At 38.7% G+C, this 26,606-nt stretch overlaps 1 protein-coding gene across 1 annotated transcript; it reads right to left on the reverse strand.

Moving 5' to 3' along the window:
* Nucleotides 1–3,642: 3,642 nt before the first annotated feature.
* LOC120778359 lies at nucleotides 3,643–26,538 on the reverse strand. The gene is made up of 2 exons (XM_040110146.1): nucleotides 26,090–26,538; nucleotides 3,643–3,793 (listed from the first exon to the last, which is right to left on the reverse strand). Exons 1-2 carry the CDS (start codon nucleotides 26,536–26,538, stop codon nucleotides 3,643–3,645), a joined length of 600 nt encoding a protein of 199 aa, XP_039966080.1.
* Nucleotides 26,539–26,606: the final 68 nt, after the last annotated feature.

Here is a 26,606-nt window from a genome sequence, read left to right on the forward strand (position 1 = left end):
CGAAATCAATTCAATACAAATTTTATCTTTTACGTGATAGGAATTGATGCACAATACTAAAGCAGCCACTCGCTTCAACATACTTAGTGTTGTTGTCTAAATAAATATGTATTTGCTAAGTATTTACTTTGCTACACGCGCTTTACCTCCGTTTCTATGCAATCAATGATTGGGCAAATGTGTAAACACAGCCGCGTGCAAGTGCTGTGATTTCTTGTTGTTGCCACTCGATATTGTATAAACTAATAATCAATAAGTGGCGAATGTAGTAAACAGAAATAGTGGTATAATATTCAAGCGAAGAAATATGCTTTAGTTTTGTGGATGCTGGCTTGAAAATGATAGGGCGTATGAGTAACTTTAATTTGAGTGAAGCATACAAACATTTACGAAGTGCGTTAAAAAAATAACGGCAATTTCAAAATTAAAATATCGCGGGCTTAGAGACTCTAATTGTCAATTTTATTTAATCTTTTGATGCTGATATGCATGCCCCTAAAATAATAAAAATAAGATAAAATGTTCAGCTAAATTAATTGCTTACATTGCTGTAGCCGCGGCAAAGGTTAGTCGTGTTTTCATGAGATAGGCAATTTTCGAAATGTATTAAAGAGTTTTTCTTTGAATTCTTGGTCTAGCCTAGCCTCCATGTGACTTTGTCTATTTGCAAAAGTTAAGAGAACTTTAAAAAAATTTTTGATGCGCATCTGGGCATTATCTCAATGGAAGTAAAATACTTTGAAGCATTGGAAAACTTTGTATATTGAATAACATTCATAATTCGAAAAACACTTGAACTGATTGTATTATATTTGTAACCGTAGAAGGTAAATGCATTTGCTTTTATTACTATTTTTGATTTTGTGTCCGAAATGATTACCATATATTGGACTGAATTAGATACATTAGAAAAAAGTCAACCGAAAAGCATTGCATTAAGCTTACGAGATTTTTATTCAGAGGTCCAGACAATTTTCGTTCATATATAGAGAATATCAGGGCTAGATGAAGGCCTGATCTGATTGCGTTAACTTTGATATTACTCAAGTATAAATGTAAAGAAGCAAAACTGCCGTATGTGGAGTGAATCAAATCCAGAAACAATCCACCAGACGAAACCTCACCCAGAACGAGTCACTGTGTGGTGCGCAGTTTCATCAAAGTGTATTATCGGGCCATACCTCTCTGAAGAAAACTGTGTAACAGTTAATATACACCGTTATTTAAAGATGTTGAATGAGGTTTTTTACTCATAACTGCACATAAGACGTATCTTTCAATAGTATTTGGTTTCAGCAAAATGTAGCAACTACACAAATAGCCTGAACGGTTTTTGCGGAGATCCAACGAAAATTTGAAAACATATTAATACCAAGGTACTGCACCTTCCGCTGGCCCCCCAGATCACCTGACCCAACTGCACCGGACTTTTTTATGGGGTTATGTCAAGCAAGAAATTTGCAAATCAAAATCCAGCAATCTTAATTGAACTGAAGTAGTCCGTTAAGTTGATAATTGAGGCAATCTCAACTTTTCACCTTCAGACCTAATCTCTTTATTGTAAATATTTAGGTTGCATTTATTCTCTTCGCAGTTCCCCGTATCCTTGACTTTAATAAAAAGAAAGTTGATTAACCACGACTTTAAGTGCGAATCTTATGATTCTGTGTTCCGTCGTGGAGGGCTCCTATGACACCTCTCATTCTGTGATCGGTCCAGTCATAAGTTCGTTATACAAAGTGATTTCTAGCACTCACATTTTCAATACTTAAATTACTGCTAACAATAAATTCCATAAGAGACTGACGCCCTGTGTTGCAGCCGCGCTGTCCTGTTCAGGGTGGTGAGCATTCGCGTTACATCCTAGGATAACGGGCAGCTTGTTTCTCCTCCAGCAGATCGCTAAGCTAAGGGCGGCCTCTGACCTACCCTTTGGTTCTTGGATCAGTGAACTTTTACGATATGAACTTGTTCGCGATGACATCCGAGGCTAACGCCGCATTGTGCATGTTCACCTGTTTCTATGAAGAACTGGCCTTCACCAGGGGCTCCTGCGTAAAGGGTGGCACCCCTGTTGAGCGCATGTCCGGTCGATGTCAGTGATTGAACAGTGTATTATTAATCGAGGAATAAGCTTCTTATTATTTTTTTGTAAGAGTTCATTAATTTATATTTTTATTAAACAATTGTACACTAATATTTCCAAAAAGAATAGAAATTTATATTTTTATAACAATTGAAAATCTGAATGTCTAGAATTTTGCTAATCAACAGAGGGACCGTAAGTTCGCCGCTCAAGGGATATAAAAAATAATGGATTTGAACTAAAAAGTATAGGATAGAGTATATAGCATATATAGCATAGTTAAATTTACAATCTACAATTTTTATTGGCTTCGTATATCACTTAAGGAATAGTACATAAATTAATACGTATGTGTAATGTAAAATCATCTTCTTAATATCTTCACGGTCTCTGCATCTGCATCGAATATCATTACACATACATACGTATGCTTCTTTTTATAGTGTATAACAATATAGGCTGTTGGAAAGAAGGAAATGGGATTTAAAATCGTGATATAGTTGTAATCTGATTTCGTCTCTTTACTTTTAAAGTTACGACCCAACATTTATATCCGTAGAATTGAATGTAAGTCAGTCTTCAAAAAGATTTTCACTATTTAGATATTATCTGACTGGCTAAACGTGACTTCGAAAGTACGCTTCATTAGTATCTTATCAAAGTGCAATCTCTAATCTATTCAGCAGCTGCTGTTGCTCTTTCAAGGTCACGCCAAGATTTGCGGCTGAGCTACTAATGCAATCAGCTTTACTCAGTTACTATGATTCTATCATAATATATATGGTGGCATGCAACATGCATGCACCCGCACATGTGTGCTCGAAGTATGTATGTGTGTGTGTAGATGGATCTGTTGAATATGAAGATAAGCGCTTCGCTTGAGCGAATATCTACACAAGAGTCTACTAAACGAGTGGTTGAGTGGCTTTGCTCTACGAAAGCATTAAGGTAAATTCACTTAACATGCACACACATGATCACTTATATATGCACTCATATACTTGAATAATATTGCGTATGCACATTTCGAAATAGATTTGTTTAGGTGTGTTTGTGTGGTCAGAAAGCGAGTATACCTCGAGTTTGTGGCAGTTGAACTCATTCAATTATTCAAATCAAATTTGCTGCTGCCACTGAAAGGAAAATTCATCTAATCAACACAGAGCCCAGCTGAATGAAGACGAAGACTCGAGCTGGAAACGGCGAATGCGACTGTAAATCTTATTCTAAGTGCTTATATTCACGGACATCTGGCTGTTAGTAACGGGTAGTTCAACTACGGACAACTTTGATCTCACTTCAGTATTTTATGAAACTTTTAAAATTTACTGTACCGATAAGATTGGCTGGGATTTAGTGGAATGGCGGTCACCCTGAATTTTCTCTAGAAACTACCGGTGTTCGGCTTTAGGTCTAGATACTCAAAAACCTTGAAAACTATGACCTCGGAATCTTTGCATTCATATCTAATGGCACGTGTAAGGGCAGACCCGTAGAAAAAATAGGTTCCTTTACGGATGGTTCGAAATTCAAGATGGATATTGGTGTTGAGCTGTTTAGTCGAAGCGACCGAAACCCATATCGTCGTCTTCGTCGGGCTCCGACTCCTCCTTTTTGGCTTTTTCCTTCTTTTCGGCAGCAGCGCCAGCACCAGCAGTTGAAGCATAGGCAGCAGTAGCAGCAACAAACTTGCTGGATTGGTAACATCTAAAAAGAAACTGCGGAGAGCCTATAAAATATATATGTATATATAAGTGATCGGCATAATGAGCTGAGCCGATTTAACCATACCCGTCCGTCTGTTTCTCAGTTTTTTGGATTGAGGAGATATCTTCACAAAATTTTGCATTAATTATTGTAATCAGTTTAAATTACTACTGAAAGTCCTATATAGATAGCTTGTTGGGGACAGAAAAGAGTTCAGACAAGCTCCACCATTTTATTATTCGGCCGCTCTTGAGTTTGACGAAAGCTACTCGGTGTGAGTCATGAGATATCTAATACGTTCCTCGCCCTCAGAAAAGTGTATCGACGTTGTTATAAAAAAAGCAATTATCGAGAGTGTTTTTTGTGTTCTTCGCCTGTGGATATCTTAAAATATATGGACTCTCATACATCCCTGAGAGCTAGCTGAAAGAAATTCTCTTCCCTTAGCGAAATCGTGATGGGTGCAAGGCTTAATGTTGATAGATACAAATTTCAGTCCAACAACTGCTCCAATTCTCCACTCGCGCCTTTGTACACTCCCACTTAGTGCTCGGGCGCTTTCAGCATCTTTGGGCCCCCGCCTATAGCGCGGCATCCTTCAACGAATATTACTGTGCAAATTTTTGATTAATACAATTCGCTCCATAGGTTCCCCACAATCAAATCAGCATGCCACATGGCCTTTCACATGCCGAGGCGTTTTGCCAAGCCTGCATCCGGCATGAATGTGGCAGGTAATGCATCCTGCCATGTTTTTGCTGCCGCAGCTATAATGTTTTGGCTACATTCAGCCATGCGCACACACACATACATACACATAAATGTGTTGTTTGTGTGTGGCAACGGAAATGCACAATAAATCGTTGCACACAAGCAAACACAAACATTTAGTATTTAGTCTAAATGCATGTTGCCGTGCGGCTAAGATTAATTTCTTAGTAATTCCCAAGCTGCATGCAACATAGCAATTCCTCCATACAATATATATTTATACTATATACTAGTATATTATTCAAGTGTGTCGTCTATAAAGGCCATTGTTATGGCTTACTTGATGAATTTGCCTGAAATGCACTCACACGAACAATAGTCGGCGCCGACTGCCGAGTTCCGAGTATTAGTGCACAAATAAAAGGATCCTTTCTTCGCCAAGATATACCAGTTCATAAATTAGTAAACCCGAAGTGTTTCACTTAATTAAATTCGTTAAATGTTGGTTAGCATTCTAATATACTCAAATAATGGACTTCATGAAAGCTTCAGTTCTGAGCTGATGAATGCAATTATCCTCATTAAAGCTATACAATTTACTTAAAATAATAGTGAAGACAACTTAGTGATTTCAGATATCAGATTTAGCTAAGTCTAAAACTTTATTGCTTACTTCGTAAGAGTGTGAGAATAATTACTCAGTGGAGAGAACACGAGTGTTGTTTATTAAATCGGTGATATCTGTTTCGAACTAGCAAGCTAGGATTATGTGTACACCAGACAGACTGAAAGTTTCGTAGCCTTCGAGTTATATTTTTAAGTTAGATCTAACCTATCTAGCAATTGACTGTAGATGTAGGATAAATGTGTGTTAATGGAGGTGATAGCTGACCCTTTGAAGGTATCTGTGAACAAGAAAAACACTAACTTCGGCTGCACCAAAGCTAATATACCCTACACAGGTGAATTTCTTTTAGTAACTACATATGGGTCCAGTTTGTATGGAAGCTATATGCTATAGAAATTTGATCTAAACAATTTTTTCGGAGATTATGTTATTACCTTAAGCAGTAATCCATGTCAAATTTCGTGAAGATATATCGTCAAATGAGGAAGTTTCCCAAGCAAACATTTGATTCCGATCATTCAGTTTGTATGGCAGCTGTATGCTATACTTAACCGATCTGAACAATTTCTTCGTATATTACATTATTATCTGACAAATGAGCAGTTTCTTGAAGAGAAAATGACGTCAGCAAAATTTCAAAACGATATCTTAAAAACTGAGGGACTAGTTCGTATATATACAGAATGACAGACGGACAGGCGGACATGGCTAAATCGACTCAGCTCAACATACTGATCATTTACTTATGTACTTTATAGGGTCTCCGACGCTTCCTTTTGGATGCTACAAACTTCGTGACAAGCCTGTTCAGGGTGTAAAATGGCTATATCATGAGCTCATAACCGATAGATTCACTATGTAACAAAGAAATTGAAACGATGGGAAAATCATTTAAATTCCTTCTTCGATTTTCTTCCTTTTACTTTATGGATGGGTACCAGCAAAGAGAAATACAGCCTTTGTTCGAGAAAATAGAAAATGATAGGCGAATGGATGAAAATGCAAACAGTCTTTATGGTCCTGATACTATAGATACAATTTTGGTTTCAGCGAAAATCTTGATGTCAAAGATGTAAGTCCAATTGTTGAAAATATCCTAAAATAACAGATATCCTCGATTTGCTCGACTGCTCAAGATCTTAATAAAGCACAAAAAAAAAGGTTGATATCATTCTAATAAAGTTTGATATAAAAATGTATGCGATGCATGGAAGCCACACAAGCTAACGCTAAATCGCTAATCACTTTTCCGAAGCGGCAAAGCGATCTATGACAACGTCAAGCGACAGTGATCATGGTCGAAACGCAGTATGCCCGTGCAATCAGTAGCTGAGCCAGGATTAGCGGTCAGGAAGATTCGTCACCAAACACAAACTAACTTGGATTGTGTACTATGAGCGCTTCCACAACGACGTTCATTCGGACCGATACTGTTAACAATTGGACCGTCTGTACGACACAATTATCTAAAAGCGATCTGCTTTGCCCAATAAGAGAAGAATTGTCTTCCATCAGGACAATGCCACTCGGATCGAATAGGATTTCTCAGAATTTCCGGAAGTTCTGTTGGGAGGTTCTTGTGCATCCACCTTATAGTTTATAGTTATTATATAATGTTTGTAATGACAGCATATCCTTGTGCCAAGAATGAGTAAGCTTGGGTCAACATTTCCACTAGCCCTCATATACGTAATATGAATACTTTCGAGTTTCCGTTTAACTTAAAACTGGACACACGTATTGACTTATTATGAAATTCGGAAAACACGTATTTCTAATAACGGAGTATCCTCTTGCCCAAAATGGCTAAACCAGGGAATACCTTATATACGAAAATAGATAAGAATTTCAAACTTCTGGTTAACTTAGTGTCGTTCAATAAACCAGGTATCTGAGCAAATTAAATGAGAGTATTACCTACGATAGCTCTTACAGTTAGTTTACACCAAAAAGAAAATCCTCCGGATTTGAGCTTTGCAAATTGCGGGTGTGTAAAATGATCGGTTACATACGAACTTAGTCCTTCCCTACTTATTTAAATAAACTCTCTACTTTTGATTCACTAGTTTTGATGAGAATATGTATGTATTTTCTATATCTTACATTTATGATCGTGTTTGCTTTTAAAAATTAACAGATCTTTTTGCTCTATAAGAAAACCATTCTAATGACATTTTCTGCAAAAACTTCCCAGGTTAACCGAGCTTGTCTCAAATATAGCACAGTTATTGTAATTGTTATATCTCTAGAATTGTATACTCAAAGATCAAACGATTATTGAGAAACCTACTCACTACCCTAATCGGTGGTTGCTTCATTGCTGGGTAATTGAAAAAATTAAGAGTCTCATCCAACTAATCATTTACTAACCTAGGTATTGAATATGATTAAAGTTTTTACTGTTAAGGTATAATCTTCTTCTTCTTAATTGGCGTAGACACCGCTTACGCGATTATAGTCGAGTTAACAACAGCGCGCCAGTCGTTTCTTCTTTTCGCTACGTGGCGACAATTGGATATTCTAAGCGAAGCCAGGTTCTTCTCCACTTGGTCCTTCCAATGGAGTAGAGGTCTCCTCTTCCTCTGCTTCCCCGGCGGGTACTGCCTCGAATACTTTCAGAGCTGGAGTGTTTTCGTCCATTCGGACAACATGACGTAAGCCAGCGTAGCCACTGTCTTCTAATTCGCTGAACTATGTCGATGTCGAGAGAGGACTTTGCTTCTCAATTGCCTACTCAGTCCGAAATAACACTGGTCTTTTCCAAGATTTGGCGCATGGTGAATATCTGGTCGGTTGTTGATTTGCCAGGTCTAAAGCCACACTGATAAGGTCCAATCAGTTTGTTGACGGTGGGCTTTAATCTTTCACACAATACGCTCGATAGAACCTTATATGCGATGTTGAGGTGGCTAATCCCACGGTAGTTGGCGCAGATTGTAGGGTCTCCTTTTTAATGGATTGGGCATAGCACATTTAAATTCCAATCGTTAGGCATGCTTTCGTCCGACCATATTTTACAAAGAAGCTGATGCATGCTCCTTATCAGTTCTTCGCCGCCGTGTTTGAATAGCTCGGCCGGCAATCCGTCAGGCCCCTGCCGCTTTGTTGTTCTTCAGGCGGGCAATTGCTACTCGAACTTCTTCATGGTCGGGTAATGGAACGTCATGCTCCATCAGTCATCGATTGGGGAATCGGGTTTCCTTCTCCTGGCGTTGTGCGTTCACTGCCATTCAGCAGGCTGGAGAAGTGTTCCCTCCATAACTAAGTATGCTCTGGGCATCGGTCACTAGATCACCTTTGGGGGTTCTACAAGAGTATGCTCCGGTCTTGAAACCTTCTAGTAAGCCGCCGCATTTTTTCGTAGAATTTTCGAGCATTACCCCTGTCGGCCAGCTTATCGCATTCTTCGCACTCACGCATTTCGGCCTCTTTTTCTTTTTCTGTCTGCAAATGCGTCTCGCTTCCCTCTTCAACTCTCGGTATCTATCCCATCGCGCATGTGTTGTGGTCGATCCTTACGTTGCGAGGAGTAGGCATTCTTTTTTTCTCCGCTGCGACACGGCACTCCTCGTTGTACCAGCTGTTATTTTGCACTTTCCGAAAGCCAATGGTTTCGGTTGCAGCTGTACGTAAGGAGTTTGCAATGCCGTCCCACAGTTCCCTTATACCGAGTTGCAAGTCGAGTAAAAAATCGTTCGGCTATCTGTTGTGATTGCAGCTTCTCGACGTCAAGCTGCAACAAGATAGTGGTCCGAGTTGATGTTAGGACCTAAGAGCGAACGCACGTCTAGAACACTGGAGACCTGTCTTCCGTCTACCACAACATGATCGATCTGGTTGGTAGTTTTTCGATCCGGAGACAGCCAGATAGCTTGATAAATCTTCTTATGCTGGAATCTAGTACTACAGATAACCATATTTCGTGCCCCGGCGAAGTCAATCAGCCTCAACCCATTTGGGGATGTTTCGTCGTGGAGGCTGAATTTACCGACCGTAGTGCCAAAGATACCTTCTTTGCCCACCCTGGCGTTAAAGACGCCAAGCACGATTTTGACATCGTGGCGGGGGCAGCCTTCATAAGTGCGCTCCAATCACTCATAAAAGGCATCTTTGGTCACATCGTCCTTCTCTTCCGTCGGGGCGTGGGCGCAAATCAGCGATATGTTGAAGAACCTCGCTTCGATGCGGATTGTGGCTAGACGTTCATTCACCGCAGAGAATGATAATATTCGGCGACGGAGTCTCTCTCCCACCACGAATCCTACACCAAACTTGCTCTCCTTTATATGGCCACTGTAGTAAATGTCACAAGGACCTACTCGTCTCTGTCCTTGTCCCGTCCATCGAATTTCTTGGACGGCTGTGATGTCAGCCTTTGTTTTTACGAGGACATCAACCAGCTGGGCAGCGGCACCTTCCCAATTAAGGGACCGGACATTCCAGGTGCATGCCCTCAATTCGTAGTCCTTATTTCGTTTACCATGATCGTCATCAAAAGGAGTGTCTCTTATCCGAGGCTGTTTTTTCTTTTTCATTGGAGTGTTTTTTTTACGTGGCGGGTCCCAAACCCAGCGCACAACCCTATGCAGGGGATTGTTCGCCTTCTCACTTTCGCTCGCTTCAAACGGATGTTCTTAGGCTACCCAGAGGATACTTGGTCAAAGACCGGAAGTAATGAGCTGCTTGAGCCATGTGTAAAAGAATCGTTTCTGGCCACTCCCAAGTGAATGGCGATCAGAGAACTTTCCTCACTTGCGTGAACTTCTACACATAACTCCAGTCTCAGGTATAATCACTTATGAGAAAAATAAAGTTCTTTTTTGTGAACCTGCGCATATTTACATGAGCAATATTTACCCTTTCGACTTTCATACAAAAATAACTTTTAATCGGCGTTTAATTGCTTAGCACAATTTTATACACTCCAATATACGGGCAATTAAATGTTTTGAAGAACAAGTGATTTTTTCATAATTTCTTCTCGACTTCATTAAAATGTCATGGTGGTATACGAGCACTCACCACAAGTAAAAGTGAGGTTAATGGTCTTTTATGTGCTTTGAAACTTTCTCCACAAGAATATTGACGATTGTGGTTCGGTTTCATATTGACCTCAATAAATACAAATTTATTTTTTCAATCGTTTGGTTTACAAAGTATACATACCTTGCACCGTGGTCCTCGTTTAGCTGAAAAATACATACCTCACCGGTTTTATCTAAATTTGTGATATACAGTAATGCCCTCCACAGGTGCATTTCTTGTAACAAATTTAACTAAATCTGAAGACGTAACTAGCCAACGGTTTGCATCTAACGAAAAATGGTTGTTACTACTGGCTAGAAAGACCATATCTTTATACATTATATAAAAATTACGAGTCACGTTGTTTGTCTGCTATGGACTCCCAAACTACTGAACCGAAGCTTAGCCCAAAAATAATCAAACTTTAACTGTTAATATCTTCTAAACGTTATGGTTTACCTTTTTTGTGGCGCATTCAAGTTCCTACAAAATCTAAGGAACAAGATATTTTTGAAGTGGTTGGAAGCGAGATATAAATTTTTCTATCTGATAATAAGAAAAAATAGAAAGCTGTATGTAGGAGGACCTTCCCGTTACAATTAAAAACTCATGTTTGGAGAGGCTTTCTTAGAGGTGTCTAGGAACTTATTTTTCCGAGTAACAAACGAAAAAAATTTTTTTCAAAAGTTATATTTTTTTATTCAAAGTAGTTTCCTTGTGCTTCGATACAGCGTTTAGCCCGGTCAATTAGCATTTCAAATAAGTGCTTAAGGTCATTTTTCGGAATGCTCTTGAGAATATCGGTCGTCGCGTTGGATAGCTGAAATGTCCTGAAACCAGTGTCCCTTCATGGGCAAATGAAGTTTTCCAAATAGGTAAAAATCACAGGGTGCCAGATTAGGTGAGTAGGGTGAGTGATTAATGGTTAATATGGAGTTTTTTGTCAAAAAATCAGTGATAAGCGTCGACCGATGACACGGCGCATTATCGTGCAACAGGCGCCAGGACCCTGCTCACGGTATAGTGGTCGAGCACGACGAATGCGTGACGAAAGACGCTTCATAACACCAAGATAAAGCACAGCATTAATCGTTTGGCCAGGTGGGACGAACTCTTGGTGTACAATACCCTCGGAATCGTAAAAACAAATCAGCATTGTCTTTATTTTTGATTTCTGAAGACGACCAACTTCTGATCGTCGCAGATGTTCTCACGACCTTCTTGGAATCGCTTAAACCACTCATGCACATTACTACGGGATAGGCACTGATCGCCATAAACTTTTTTCATCATTTGAAATATTTCAGTAAACGTTTTCCCAAGCTTAAAACAAAATTTAATATTGCTCTTTGCATTTTACGATCGATGACCAAAAGCTGCTGTTACTTTTTGATCGATAACATCGATTGTAGTTATCCAATTGTCTTAAAATTTTTACGATATGTCAACAAGAGATCTAACTTTTTATTTCAAAAACCCACCAATAGGTGGCGCCACCAGAAACAGTTATATTTAAAAAGTTCTGTTTCTTTTGCGACATACCATGTACATATAATTATAATTCATGATATATGATTATACATATATATCTATAAGGTCTACGAAGTTTCCTTCTGCGTGTTACAAGCTCGTGCTCCTAGTATGTGTGCAATAACTTAATATTATTTTTTTGAAGTTAGTAATGCTTATAAAACGTATCTACTAATTTAGTGCAAATCCCTGAAATTCGGTAAAATTCGGGTTTTCATACATTCTTACCACCAGTGTGTTGTTTTATACTAAAAAAAATCCCTTTTATCATTTCTCATGTATTTAAATACAAAACCCCAAGCTGATTATGCTTTATTTTTTCGGCTCGTGCTGTGCTTATTTCCTCGCTCACACCCAATTAATATTTGAAGGAGACAACAATCAAGTTCAAATTGCTTTTTAACTAGCTTAAAAGCTTAGCGCAAAAGAGCGGGTCACAAGCTCAGGCAACTTGTACCGTAAAAATCATAATTTTTACAAGAAAAAGCAAAGATTTAGCAAAAAGGTAGCGAATACAAAAGGAAAAACAAAATAACCGAGAAAGCTTTTAAAAGGTATTGTAAATTTGCCGCATAAACATACAAAACGAAAATCATTATATTTAAGGAGTATATGGCAGCTGGAGTATTATCGACACGATATTAATTATTATCTGTTATCATGCCACTTACCAAAAATACTCCCTGGCTTTCAATAAGGTACCTCACATACATTCACCATTCATATGGAGTAAAGTCAGTCGGATGTTAATAAATCCTGATATTAGTTATATGGGGGCTTGATCAAGTTTTCGACCAATTGTGTCTTTTGCCGGCACAAGGATGTACTCTAATCATTAAATATGTTCTATAATTTTCATTGAGATATCTCAAATATTGGCCGATATATCAAGCATAAAGTCACCCGGAAGTTCAAAATTTTTTATATAATATTAGGTATATGAACCTCAAAGAAGTACTGACGCGATTCGCGCCATTTTTCATACACAGTTATATTATAATAACAAAACCACCGAAGCTAATATACCCTTCACAGATGCATTTCTTTTAGTAACTATGTGTTCAGTTTGTATGGAAGCTCTCTGCGAAAGTAATCCGATCTGAACAATTTTTTCGGAGATTACATTGTTGCCTTAGAAAACAATCTATACCAAATTTGGTGAAGATACATTGCCAAATGTGAAAGTTTTCCATACAAGAACTTGATTCCGATCGTTCAGCTTATATGGCAGCTATATGTTATAGGGATCCGATATCTTCCGTTCCGACAAATGAGCAGCTTCTTGAAGAGAAAATGACGTTTGCAAAATTTCAAAATGATATCTTAAAAACTGAGGGACTAGTTCGTATATATACAGACGGACGGACGGACGGACGGACAGACAGACAGACTGATCATTTATATATATACTTTATAGGGTCTCCGACGCTTCTTTCTGGGTGTTACAAACATCGTGACTAACTTAATATACCCTGTTCAGAGAATAAAAATTCTCTTTGAATTTACATTGTATATCACATACACTAACCGATATTTTCGTTCAAATATAGATGCTGAGATACAATAAAGTGTTTTGAACGGTTTTGGTAGGATGTGGACAATTTTAGGGGTTATTAGCGTAAAATTGTATCCTGTTATATCAATTGCTTTTTCATTGAATTTGTGATTTATGGGAAGTAGGCATGGCTCAAAAATTGGGCGGTGACACGCCCTTCGTGCAATTTTCACACCGGCTCCCATAAAGCCGTCTCAAATCATCTCGGAGGTGAAGTTTAATGTTTCAGGCAGATAGTCCCCGAATTCAAACTCGTCTCGTTATATACTACTGTTATCAAATTGAAATGTGAATTTTTAATTTACACTTCACGTATTTTTCGAATCAGTAAAATTTTTTCTGTAAGTTGGTAGTACTGTCGCATCATCTTGTGAGGATCTACGAGTGCATTCTTCGATTTTTACTAGGTCTGAATTTATTGAACAAAGAAGTGCGATAATGCACCATCTCATACTGCATTGGTTATTTGTGATCATTTCGCCACATTTTCAATTAAGATCGTGTCGTAACCACCGCATTCGCCTGATTTACCTTCGTGTAACTTCTAGCTATTCAGCAAATTAACATGACCACCCCGAGGACACTGTTTTGATTCAATTGAGGATATATAAGTTGAATCGAAGAAGGCCCTTGGCCATCAAAGCCATGAGGAGGATTTTTCCAAGTACTATGATGACTGGAAAATTCGTTGGCATAAGTGAAATGCAGCGGGAGGGGATTATTTCGAAGGAAATAATATGGACAAAATTCACCTTTCAATTTGATCACAGTAATATAATTTTATATCTACCTCCATTAGGTGATACATACAACCGTTAGGTATTATACTCTGTATCCACAGATTACAGGAGTATGAAAATAAAGTATGGTTAAGAAAAATCCATTATTTTTGATTTAAAAAGAAGTTTTTATTATTTCATAATGCTACTATCATAGGACACTATCATGGGATAGCAGCTTCTATTGAGGCGAATTTTTCACCAGTAATATTATTCGCCGTAGACAGGAACAGGTAGATACCACTTGGTGCAGGGCTCCCACTATATAGTGCATGCTTAAGAACCTCATGTTCAAGCCCCGAATGTTCTGTCGGAACAGTATTCTACTCCTAGTGGTCAAAGCTGGTCAAGTGCTTCCTTCTGACGGTCCGACTGTTAACAGTACAGGTCCGAAATAAATGTTTGGCCATAGAGGTGCAGTTAATTCCTTACAACTCCCACCTAACGTATAGTGAAACCTAAATGTAAATTCTGTCGTAAGTGAGCTTTTGTACAGCTCCAGTAACCATCCGCATCAGAAATAAATCGATTTTGTTGCGATTCAGCAGCTGAGCGCCAATTTCCATGATCTTTTTTGCGTTAACCCATGTAGCATCCACACATCGACATTCTTGTCATATCGTGCTTTCTTTAAATTCTTCCAAACAATGTTTATCTCCTGAACAATTGAAACGTTATTTGCAAGATGTAAGGGACGATATTTCAATGAAATTAAGAGGACACCAATAAGGCCTATTTGCCCTCACTTCTCTCTCTGAATAATTATTTCCAAAAATAATATATTTCATAGTATAGAATATGAGTACAAGTAACAAGTTTTGAAATATCCTCATACTACAAAGCATGCTGATGTTAATAACACGCTAATTTCGTTTTTCCCCAGCAAGAATGGCTTAATTTTTCACTTGCAATGCTTACTGTGTACACATTGCTGTGCACTGACACTGTGGCCACTCCATGCACTTCATTATTTCGCTTAAATTATTTACAATCTGTTCAGAGTCTCAGCGCTCGCATCATTTAGTTAATTCTTTTTACACAATTTCCCCGCTTTTTTCCTTCGCACCGCGTCGCAACTTGCAACTCATAAATTCTCTAAGGCGAAGCATGCCACAACGAACTCTTCTTCTGCTTTCCCGCCCACCTAGTGTTGTGTCATTACTTCATCCTCCGTTGGCCGTTGTCCGTCATCCATTCATATCTCAAACGAAATATTAAATGTCATTGCTGCACACAACTCTTAATTTTCGAGCGCCAACACAGAGCTTTCAAAGTATGTGAATGAGGATCCCTCGCCCTATCTGTCTGCCATTGCAGCTGCAGGCGCCATAAACTATGCTGTGAACACCTCGTTGCGCTGCCACTACAACTTCAATGATCTATGTAGTTGCACACCTCCCCGCTCCCTGCTCGTCCATTTAACTTTTTAATATTATTACAAAGCAATTTCAGCATCATTACGAAAAACAAATCATGATTTTTATGTTATTCTTGCAACTTGTGCTGTTGTTGTTCTCGTTGTTGCAATTGCCACTGTTGCTTGTTGTTGTTGCTTTAGTGCCATAAATACATCGCTGCTGGCATTCTCCTGTGCAGTACTAACCGAGAAGACTGAAGGTCTCCTTGCCGTTTGCTAAGCCAACCACTCGAAGCCGCTGTCCCAAGCAGTGCATTTCCTCACTAAAGCTTTCGCCCTCAACTTTATCTCAGTCGCTGTGCTCTTTAAGTTTCCTTTCATTCGCTCGCGCATTCACCACTTAGTAGATCAGCCCGCACGGCGTGTAAAAATGCAAAAATGTGTGTGCTGAATTTTCGCATTTTCTTTTCAATTTTGTTTTTATACCCCTGAACAGGGGGTATTAAGTTTGGCACAACGTTTATAATAACGTCGAAGACCGTATACAAAATATAAGTATAAATGAGCAGTGTGACAGCCTAAGTCGATATAGCCACATCCGTCTGTCCGTTTATCTGTATATGCGGCAACTAGGTAATCCTTTTCACACATTTTTTCTCCTAAAATAGCTGTTCTTTGTCGGATCCACCGATATCGAACCACTATAGCATATATCCGTCATTCAAAATCAAGTTCTTGTATAGAAAGCTTTTTCATTTGTGAAGGGTATTATATCTACGTTGGAACCGAAGCTAACTTTTTGTTTTTTGCTTTTGTTCCGTTATTCCACTAACGGTATTTCGTTTGCACATAATGTGCAGTTGATAGTTGACGCTACACTCAACGAGCGAAGAAATTCCAAACGAGTATGATGTTTATTTGAGTGGGCCAACAGACAGATTTTGACTAGAACTTTTATAGAGAAGGTCTTGAGAAAAGTTTTAACTGTAGTCTAAATACTATTTTATCACATTTGAAGAAATTTTTTGTTTAGAGAACTTGTGTTAAAAATTGATTTCACAAACACCGTTATTCATACATATTTATTTCTGAAGTAATCCAATGAGAGAAAAACGTTTCCAGTTTGTAAGATAGAGAGTTGTTGAAATAATTATGCTTAATATACAAGGTTCATTCCAAAGTAAACAGGACTTTAAAAAAACAAAACAAAACAAAATAGGTTTTTCGGCAAAATCAATTTATTTTATTCCAAATACTCTCCTTCTGCTTCAATACATCTTTTTGCACGGTCCAAAAGCATGCCGAACGAGTGTTTTTTTTTTTGTTTTTTGGTTTTTTGTTGTGTTTTTTTATTTTTTGTCAAATAATCGTCCTTCGAATGTAGGATTCTGAGCAATTTTTGGTCGTCAGTCAATTTGTCCGGAACAAACAGTGCACACAATTTTCGCAAGCCTAAATGTTCGGTAAAATTGCGATAAATCGATGTTTCGGAGATGTTTAATTCTATTTCCATGAATTTCAATGATGATTTCGGCTGATGTTTGATGAATTCACGCACAGTTTTGATGGAATTTCCGGTGATCACGGATTTTGATTGGCCACATGTTGATCGTTATTTATGTCCTCACGACCACTTTGAAAAAGGTGAAACCACTCGTGCACTCTGCTACGGGATAGGCAATCATCGCCACTAACTTGTTTCATCAATTGAAAAGTTTCGATAAAAGTTTTACCATTTTTAAAACAAAATTTATTGTTTGCTCTTTTCGCAAGCTTATTTTCGCACCGATAACGCAAACATACTGACACTTAAAACTTCCAGTCAATGAAATGTCATGAAATTCTCACTGGAAAATCGATAAAGAAGCAGATTCTAACGCATTAGTCGACATATAGATACCAGGGGGCACTAGATTCAAAAGACCTGTTTACTTTGGAAAGCCCCTTGTATTAGGAGTTTCCGAGATTTCTATCTTGGAGTTAATCGACTAGCCAGATTGTAAGCGATTAACAAACCAGTCTAGAATTTCCGCTTTTTTTAATTGTCGTAATAGTCACCTAAAAATATAATAAACTCATAAAGCTGCCTCTCAATCTAGAAATGACGCCTGTTCGGAAGAGTCAGTACAAACATTTTCTTCTCCAACTCCTCCTTCCGTCATGCAGAGATATTTCGTTATATCCTGCCATCAATGCTAACATACTAAAGTCTATATACATTATCTTTCAAAAAATCTTTCCTTCGAACACTTTGGATTTCAACACCTCAACACAATTCTTGATGTTTACCGAAAGTAATGATTTCAGATTAGCTTTGTATGGTAATGTGGACTTTGAGAGAGACGCTACATATATTCTGCAACCTAAAAATTTTCACCATCAACAGTGACATGATTTCTATCATGATTGTCTCAACCTATGACTTCAAGGACAGAAGTATTTGGCTTCCGGTATTTTTTCTCTACTATGTAATTACTTAAGATGGCTAAACCAGTGTCGCTTTTGTTTAGACTAATACTATCTTCCTTATAGGTAACACAATTGTGGCGCTACTAGAATTAAATCCATATGATTTTTAGTTAGCCCTAAACTTCAAAAGGTGCGCGTATAAATTTTACGGCTGTCAGATCAACAGCTTGTGAATTATATTACAAAAATATAGCTTTTTGAAGGGAAAAATACAGTTTAAGCAATAACTTGGCTTGCTGGCGAGATTCCTGATGCTGTCCTAGGAAAATCAACCATAAAAGATTGAAGACGGTGGACGCCCGAAAGCGGCTGTTACCGACGAAAATATCAAAAACACACACAAAATAATTTTGAATGACCCTAAAGTGAAGTTGTTCGAGATAGTAGGCACTCTAAAGAAATCAACTGAACGTTTACATCATATTTTTCACGAATATTTGAGTATGAGTATTAAATATGGATGGATGAGATATGGCTTCATCACATCACTCGGAAGTTCAATCGATTGCCAACCGAGTAGTCTGCATACAGACTGCAAATGCACTCATAATTTCGCATTTTTCAAGAAAGCGCTGTTCGTCTGTGTTCTATGTTTCTTTAAATGTAGATCGTCTATCCGATTCGTATACAATCCGAAAGATAAATAGCAGATTTGTTGACACCTTCTATTTTTAATTAAACTTACGTCTTTTGTAAAGAAGTCTCTAAAACTTTGTAAGTAGCTATAATAGCTCATAGTTCTGACAATTCTTATCAAATATTATTTTTCGCTATAAAATTATCCCGGTGTGTTTGTCTACTCTGTTAGCCTTGTAGTGCTTTCACAATGTATTTCACTGTTATTACTTTGATCATTTGAGAAGCTAAAATGCAGTTTATGCACTTAATGTGAACACCAACTTCATTTCAAGTCATAACAGTCGCAATGGTGACAACAAAATGTAGAGAGAGAGACCAATTACATGCCTGAGGAATTGTGGCCGACAGGTAACATGGAAGGTTGATATATGTAACTGTTTATTTACGAACCCTTTAGGAATACTCTCTATCCGAGCTTATTTAGCTAGAAATTCTAGTAAAAGTTCACGCTAGTTTTCTTAAAACTATTTATCTTGATTCGAGTAGTTCCAATTTATCTTCCTAAACTATTTTTTTAATTCTCTCTTGAATCTCTATATCTATATTTTTATATGCCGGAAGCAAATTCAAAAAATTAGAGATCATCAAAATCGGTTATATAGATTTATGATTGGATATAATTTGGTTTAACAAAAAAAGGAAGGAAGGAACAAAATGAGGAAGGACTGAGTTCTGGTGAAACCAACCATTTTATATCCAATGGCTGCTCTTGAACTGGTATTAAACCCGCCACATATAGACCTCTTCACTGAAAACTGCGGGACGACAGTCGGCATACGCCAACAGCTGTATACTCTTATAGAAGATGGTACCTTCTCTATTTAGTTCTGCAGCTCGAACTATTTTCTCCAGAAAAAGTTGAAGAAGTCGAACGATAGGGAGTCGCCTTCTCTGAAACCTCGTTTGGTATCGAACGGCTCGGAGAGGTCCTTCCCGATGCTGACGGAGCTTTTCGTGTTGCTCAACGTCAGTTTACACAGCCGTATTAGTTTTGCGGGGATACCTAATTCAGACATCGCGGCATAAAGGCAGCTCCTTTTCGTGCTGTCGAAAGCAGCTTTGAAATTGACGAAGAGGTGGTGTGTGTCGATTCTCCTTTCACGGGTCTTTTCCAAGATTTGGCGCATGGTGAATATCTGGTCGGTTCTTGATTTGCCAGGTCTAAAGCCACACAGATAAGGTCCAATCAGTTTGTTGACGGTGGGCTTTAATCTTTCACACAATACGCTCGATAGAACCTCATATGCGATGTTGAGGAGGCTTATCCCACAGCAGATTGTTGGGTCTCCTTTTCTATAGATTGGGCAGAGCACACTTAAATTCCAATTGTTGGGCATGCTTTCCTCCGACCATATTTTGCAAAAAAGCTGATGCATGCTCCCTATTAGTTCTTCGCCGCCGTGTTTGAATAGCTCGGCCGGCAATCCATCGGCCCGCCGCTTTGTTGTTCTTCAGGCGGGTAATTGCTATTCGAACTTCTTCATGGTCGAGCAATGGAACGTCTGCTACATCGTCATCGCCTTCTCCTGGCGTTATGCATGCACTGCCATTCAGCAGGCTGGAGAAGTGTTCCCTCCGTAATTTAAGTATGCTCTGCGCATCGGTGACTAGATCACCTTTGGGGGTTCTACAAGAGTATGCTCCGGTTTTGAAACCTTCTGTAAGCCGCCGCATTTTTTCGTAGAACTTTCGAGCATTACCCCTGTCGGCCAGCTTATCAAGCACTTCATACTCACGCATTTCGACCTCTTTCTTTTCTTCTTCTTCTTAATTGGCGTAGACACCGCTTACGCGATTATAGCCGAGTTAACAACAGCGCGCCAGTCGTTTCTCCTTTTCGCTACGTGACGCCAATTGGATATTCCAAGCGTAGCCAGGTCCTTCTCCACTTGGTCCTTCCAACGGAGTGGAGGTCTTCCTCGTCCTCTGCTTCCCCCGGCGGGTACAGCGTCGAATACTTTCAAAGCTGGAGTGTTTTCGTCCATTCGGACAACATGACGTAGCCAGCGTAGCCGCTGTCTTTTAATTCGCTGAACTATGTCGATGTCGTCGTATATCTCGTACAGCTCATTGTTCCATCGAATGCGATATTCGCCGTGGCCAACGCGCAAAGGACCACAAATCTTTCGCAGAACTTTTCTCTCGAAAACTCGCAACGTCGACTCATCAGTTGTTGACATCGTCCAAGCCTCTTCCCCATATAGCAGGACGGGAATTATGAGCGACTTATAGAGTTTGGCTTTTGTTCGTCGAGAGAGGACTTTACTTTTCAATTGCCTACTCAGTGCGAAGTAGCACCTGTTGGCAAAAGCAACCATGGTCGTCATCAAAAGAGGGGTTTCTCATCCTAGGCTGTTTGTCGTTTTTCATTGGGGTAGGCTTTTTACGTGGCGGGTCCCAAACCCAGCGCACAACCCTATGCAGGGGATATTTCGCCTTCTCACTTTAGTTCACCTTTTCCCCTTCTTCTTTAGCTTCTTAGGCTACCCAGAGGATACTTGGTCAAAGACCGGAAGTCGTGAGCTGCTTGAGTCATAAGTAAAAGAATCGTTTCTGGCCACTCCCAAGTGAATGGCGATCAGAGAACTTTCATCACTTGCGTGAACTTCTACACATGACCCCATCCTCCTCTTTCTTTTACTGTCTGCAAATGCGTCTCGCTTCCACTTCAACTCTCAGAATCTATCCTATCCCGCACGTGTTGTGGTCGATCGCAACGTTGCGAGGTAGGCAGTCTGTTTTCTCTCCGCCGAAAATGCCGTCCCACAGTTCTCTTATGCCGAGTTGTTGACGAGTGGTCTCAGAGAGCAGGAGTGCAAGCCGAGTAGCAAATCGTTCGACAGTCGGTTGTGATTGCAGCTTCTCGACGTCGACGTCATCCCCAACATAGGGTTGTGCGCTGGGTTTGGGACCCGCCACGTAAAAAGACCTCCCCGATGAAAGAATAATGTCAACTGGTTGCTCGAAAATCCTGATATTTGTTATATGGGAGCTAATTTAAGTTTTCGCTCAATTATTGGGGGCTAAAGGAAGTGTTGATACATACACTATACATATACTATTATCAGCAAAAAGTTTTCTCTGAATTTCAATTATGTAACTCACACACTGACCGACATTTTCTGTCAAAGTCAACTATAGACACTAGGGTCCGCATATTCGACACCTAGGGGCTTGCAATGTTTTAGGTCAATTTGAACAATTTTCGGTCATAAGGTGGCATACTTCAAAGGAACTATTCATGCAAATTTTTTTTATGTAATATTAATTGTTTCTTGACTTGTTTACCGGAAAGTGAACTAATCAAAAGGAATTGAAAATTGTGGTGTATGGCAATTTAGTGTAGTCGCGGTCTGATTTTGTCCACTCTCGCACTATGACATAGGAATCTTACGTACAAATTTGGCTGAAATCGGTAGAGCAGGTCCCGCGGTATGTAATTTCACCTAAAAGAGGGCGGTGCCGAACCCGATTTTAACCCCGGCTCTTATAAAGCTATATAGGTGGTAAAATTTAATATCTACGGATTTTTAATTATTGATTTATCGCGCTTTTGATAGTTTATAACAATACTGTTATATAAGGAGTGAGGGGGGTTATGATCCGAGTTCATCCATTATCACACTGTTGTTTTGAGTTGGGTTTGGTTGTTTTGGGTAGAACAGTTTCAGTTGGCGCCACGCCCAATTTTTCAAAATTTCTAGCCCTTTGGTGCTCCTTGCTACTGCAATTCTTTGTGCCAAATCTTGCAATTCTTTGTCCCAAATCCCTTAATTTAGTGCTTGGTATGGTACTTTATAGGTTTCCCTTCAACGACGTTTTGTAGGCCAATGACGAAAGATATTTACTACCTGATAGGCTCTGCAATAATGTTCACAAATTAAACCTTTAACTCCAAGAATCGTCCAAAATATTAAACGGCTCCATTCCGAAGCGCTCATTTACAGTTATTTTGTCGAAAGTAATTCTCTTCCAGACCGTGCGAACTAAAACACTCTGCGAAGCACTACCAAAGTTAGATTCCTACTGGACTCATAAGTCAAATTAAAGTGAATAGCCTTCAACTCGGAATTTCTTTGAAGTATGTAAGTATTTAGGAGCGTTCAAGTGCTCGAGCTGCAAGTGTCAGCTGGAACGATTCATACGCAAAGTAGTAGATCAGCAAATTAGGAAATGTGCACAAAAGAAGCAAAATGACAAAATACTAAAGGTAACTAGTGCTTACACACAAACTACCCGCAGCACTGAAGGCTCTATGGCGGCGCCTGGCTCTTGTTGCCACCATTGAAAACGTCCGGCAACCAATTACGCAGTGACGCTGGCAACTTGCAACTTGCAGTGTGGCAAGTATGAATGGGTAAGTGCAGCGAATGAGTTGAGATGTTGGCATTAAGGAAAGTGCAACGCAATACTTACGCAAACGCAAAGTTTTGTTAGAGTCGTCGGTAATCGGCGTAAGTAGTTGGCACTGCAAATTGTTGCAAAAAGAGCGGCAAATAATGACGCAAAAATGCATGAAAATGCAGCTAAGTGTGCACTTATTATTAGGTGCGAGTGCAAGTGGAGCGGCGGTAAGTGGGGTACAGTGACCAGCGGAGTGTTGAGAAGTGAGCGGGTGGCAGTGCAGTGTAAGTGAATTTATGTTGCAGAGTGTAAGGAAAATGTTGCGAAAATGCTTAGCTCTGACACTTGTCAAGCATTCTGACCTGACACTTGTTGCGAGGCACGCATTGTGACAAATGCGAAACACTTGCAAATGTTTCTGCTGATGATAGAAGAGAGGAATTAGTTTTAATGCGTAGTAAAAGTTGTTTAAAGTTAGAACTTCTAGGAATTTGAAGTGATGAGGCCTGAATCGAACTTTATTCATCATTGAAATGTCAAATTTCAAAACTTAAAATCGTGCCTTTCTACTCATTGTTCATTGCCTAGAAAGTGTAATAATTTATTCATGGATTTTTCCAGAAAATATTTATTTTAACTTTTTACAGACACAAAGTTCTAAGAATGATGTTCTTCGGTTGAGACCCCTGTTGGGCAACTTAAGTTTCTCAAGATATGTGAAAATTTTGATAATAATATTCAAATTTTGTAAACAAGGTGCGTTCCAAAGTAAACAGGACTTAAAAAAACAGAAAAAATGTTTTTGTCGGCAAAATCAATTTATTTTATTCAAATAGCCTTCTGCTTCAATACAGCTTTTCGCGCGGTCCAAAAGCATATCGAACGAGTGTTTTAGCTCGTTGGCCGCCAATATGCCGGTGCAAGTCGTTTGAATGACCTCTACGTCTGCATAACGCTTTCCTTTAATGGGTATATGCATTTTTTCGAAAAGGAAGAAGTCGCACGGTGCCATATCAGGTGAATAATGGGAGTGGTTAATGGTTACAGTGTGATTTTTGGTCAAATAATCGTCCTTCGAATGTTGGATTCTGAGCAATTTTTGGTCGTCAGTCAATTTGTGCGGAAAAAACCACGCACTCACCTTTCGTAAGCCCAAATGTTTGGTCAAAATGCGATAAATGGATGTTTCGGAGATTTTCAATTCCATTTCCACGAATTTGAATGGTTATTTCGGCTGATTTTTCATGAATTCACGCACAGTTTCGATGGAATTTCCGGTGATCACGGATTTTGATTGGCCAACATGTTGATCGTCATTTATGTCCTCACGACCACTTTGAAAAAGGTGAAACCACTCGTGCACTCTGCTACGGTATAGGCAATCATCGCCATAAACTTGTTTCGTTAATTGAAACGTTTCGGTGAAAGTTTTACCAATTTTAAAACAAAATTTAATGTTGGCTCTTTGTTCGAAACTCATTTTCGCACCGATAACACAAATATACTGACACTTAACGCAATAACTTCACTTCCAGTCAATGAAATGTCATGAAATTCTCACAAGACAATCGATATAGATAGCACCTTGTTTAATTGGAATCGGATATAGCCTTGCCTTTGATTTCAAATATATATAAGATCAAAAATTTGTGAAATATTTACACATTTCTAACTGAAAAATTCCTTTCTCACTTGAAACAGTTACTATAAGCAGCTTTATAGCATCAATTTATATATTTTAATATATTATCAATATCAATATTATCATTGTCAATATTTACCGAACTTTTTCTACAGACGGTCTATAGTTGATCCACTGATTCAATACGAAATGAGAATCAGTCGATTTCTCTATAAGTGTAAGCTGAGAAAGTATGTCATTGCAAGCAGATAGATAAACTACCACAAATTTAATTCCAATTATATATGCCCATGAGTTAATGTCTACCTGGTTGAGAAACAATAAGTTTCATGGAAATTCCCACCTAAACCGCCATTTCTTCTATTTTTCATTATTTTTATTATCCAAACATTAACTAGCTGTATCTTGTAGTTCAGTAAACGACTACGCCCAACACACTTCGTGTATGTCAACGAAGAGAAGATTTTTTAGAATTCCAACTCACTTTTAATCCCAATTCTATTATTTTCACCTTTCATATTTTCTACGGAAACGATTTTTGCCCCCTTTAGAATTATGCTTTACTTGTAAAGGGTTTTTAAATAAGAGCCCATGCTCTGGAGCATTAATTGCAATTGCTGCAATTACCCGTTCGATATACGTACGAAGTCAGTTGTCGCTGGCTTGTTGGCATAGACCATAGACTTGACGTAACCTTACAGAAAATAGTTTAATGGCCTCAAATCGCATGACCGGCCAATTGATTGGGCCATTTCTTGAGATAACACGTTCCAAATTTCATTTTCAATAAATCGATTGTGACATTCGTTGAGTGGCTTGTAGCGCCATCCTGTTGGAACCACATATACTTGTAGTACAAGTCCATATCAGCGAATTCGGGCCAAATATATTCGGTTATCATTGAGCGGTAGCGATTCCCATTCACAGTAACGTACCGGTCTTGGTCATCGCGGAAAAAGTACGGCCCAATGATGACATACGAATGTAATTTCACAGTATTAAAGAATTTCATTGATATGCCAAACCGTTTTTGTTTTATTAAAAGAAACATATTTAACGTCCTTTTTGAAAATCCCAAAATTGAGATGTTATGGTTCATTGTGGTTTTCTGTCAGTAAGCGCATTCCAACGATTTTCTAACAACTATTTCCTAGTTTTCAAGTGTCTAATAATTAATGGTGAACCGGCTTTCCAAAGTTTGTTATGACTATTTTGTAATGCGGAGTTCCTTTGCTATTTAAACAAAAAGTGACTCCAGCACTGTAAGGAAAAAAATAAATTCAAGACATTGATTATGTAAAAGATTATTTATACACTATTTTTAACACTTTTTGAACTTACGTCATGCTTTTATTTGTACAGTTCAGTTTGCAAACTTTGATAAAGCGGTTAATCGCGGGTCACCTCAGAAGAATTCTCTGAGTCATCTGAAGATTTTTCGATATACTCATAAAATTTGAAATTATAGCTTTGTTAAATTTTAATTATGTACATAAGTAATATTTGTAATACACATAATATCAATAAATTAACACTAATTTACCTAAATAAAAACAAACTAGTAATAATACATATAATTTAGATGTATAACTCTAATAGTCGCTAGATAACAATCACTTTACGTTACACTTTAAAATGAGTTTCCCGTCCACGTCCCTTTCAACTGCTTCGTCGATGTCGGCGTACAACGACGCATGCTGTCGTACCAAGCGATCTTTGAAGTCCACCTGCCGTACGAAGGCGTTGATATCTTGGGGCGAAAAATCACATATTTTGCCCTCACAATTTATCAACAGGCCTCCAGTGAGATCAATTTTCGTCTTCGTTAGATGTAGTCGATTCATTTTACGCCGTCTTAATTCTTCTCGATAGACGAAAAGGTGATATTGAAGGAGAGGCTTCGAAGAGCTGTGCTGCATGTCCCGTTTCATTGTTTCCTCACGTTCTCTTTCCGGTTCCTCGTGGTAGAACTCCATATCTTCATCAAAATTTAGGTCTGTATCGAGAACACACTTCAAGTGAAACGCCAAGTCCTTATCAAAATCCTTGTAGAGATCTTCTGCCATTTTGTATTTGAGCTAATTTTTAATATCCGTAATGTTTGACACTTAAGTTGTTATGATCAGGAAAGTAC

This window comes from Bactrocera tryoni, chromosome 5, assembly GCF_016617805.1.
Source record: "Bactrocera tryoni isolate S06 chromosome 5, CSIRO_BtryS06_freeze2, whole genome shotgun sequence".
Taxonomy (NCBI): domain Eukaryota; kingdom Metazoa; phylum Arthropoda; class Insecta; order Diptera; family Tephritidae; genus Bactrocera; species Bactrocera tryoni.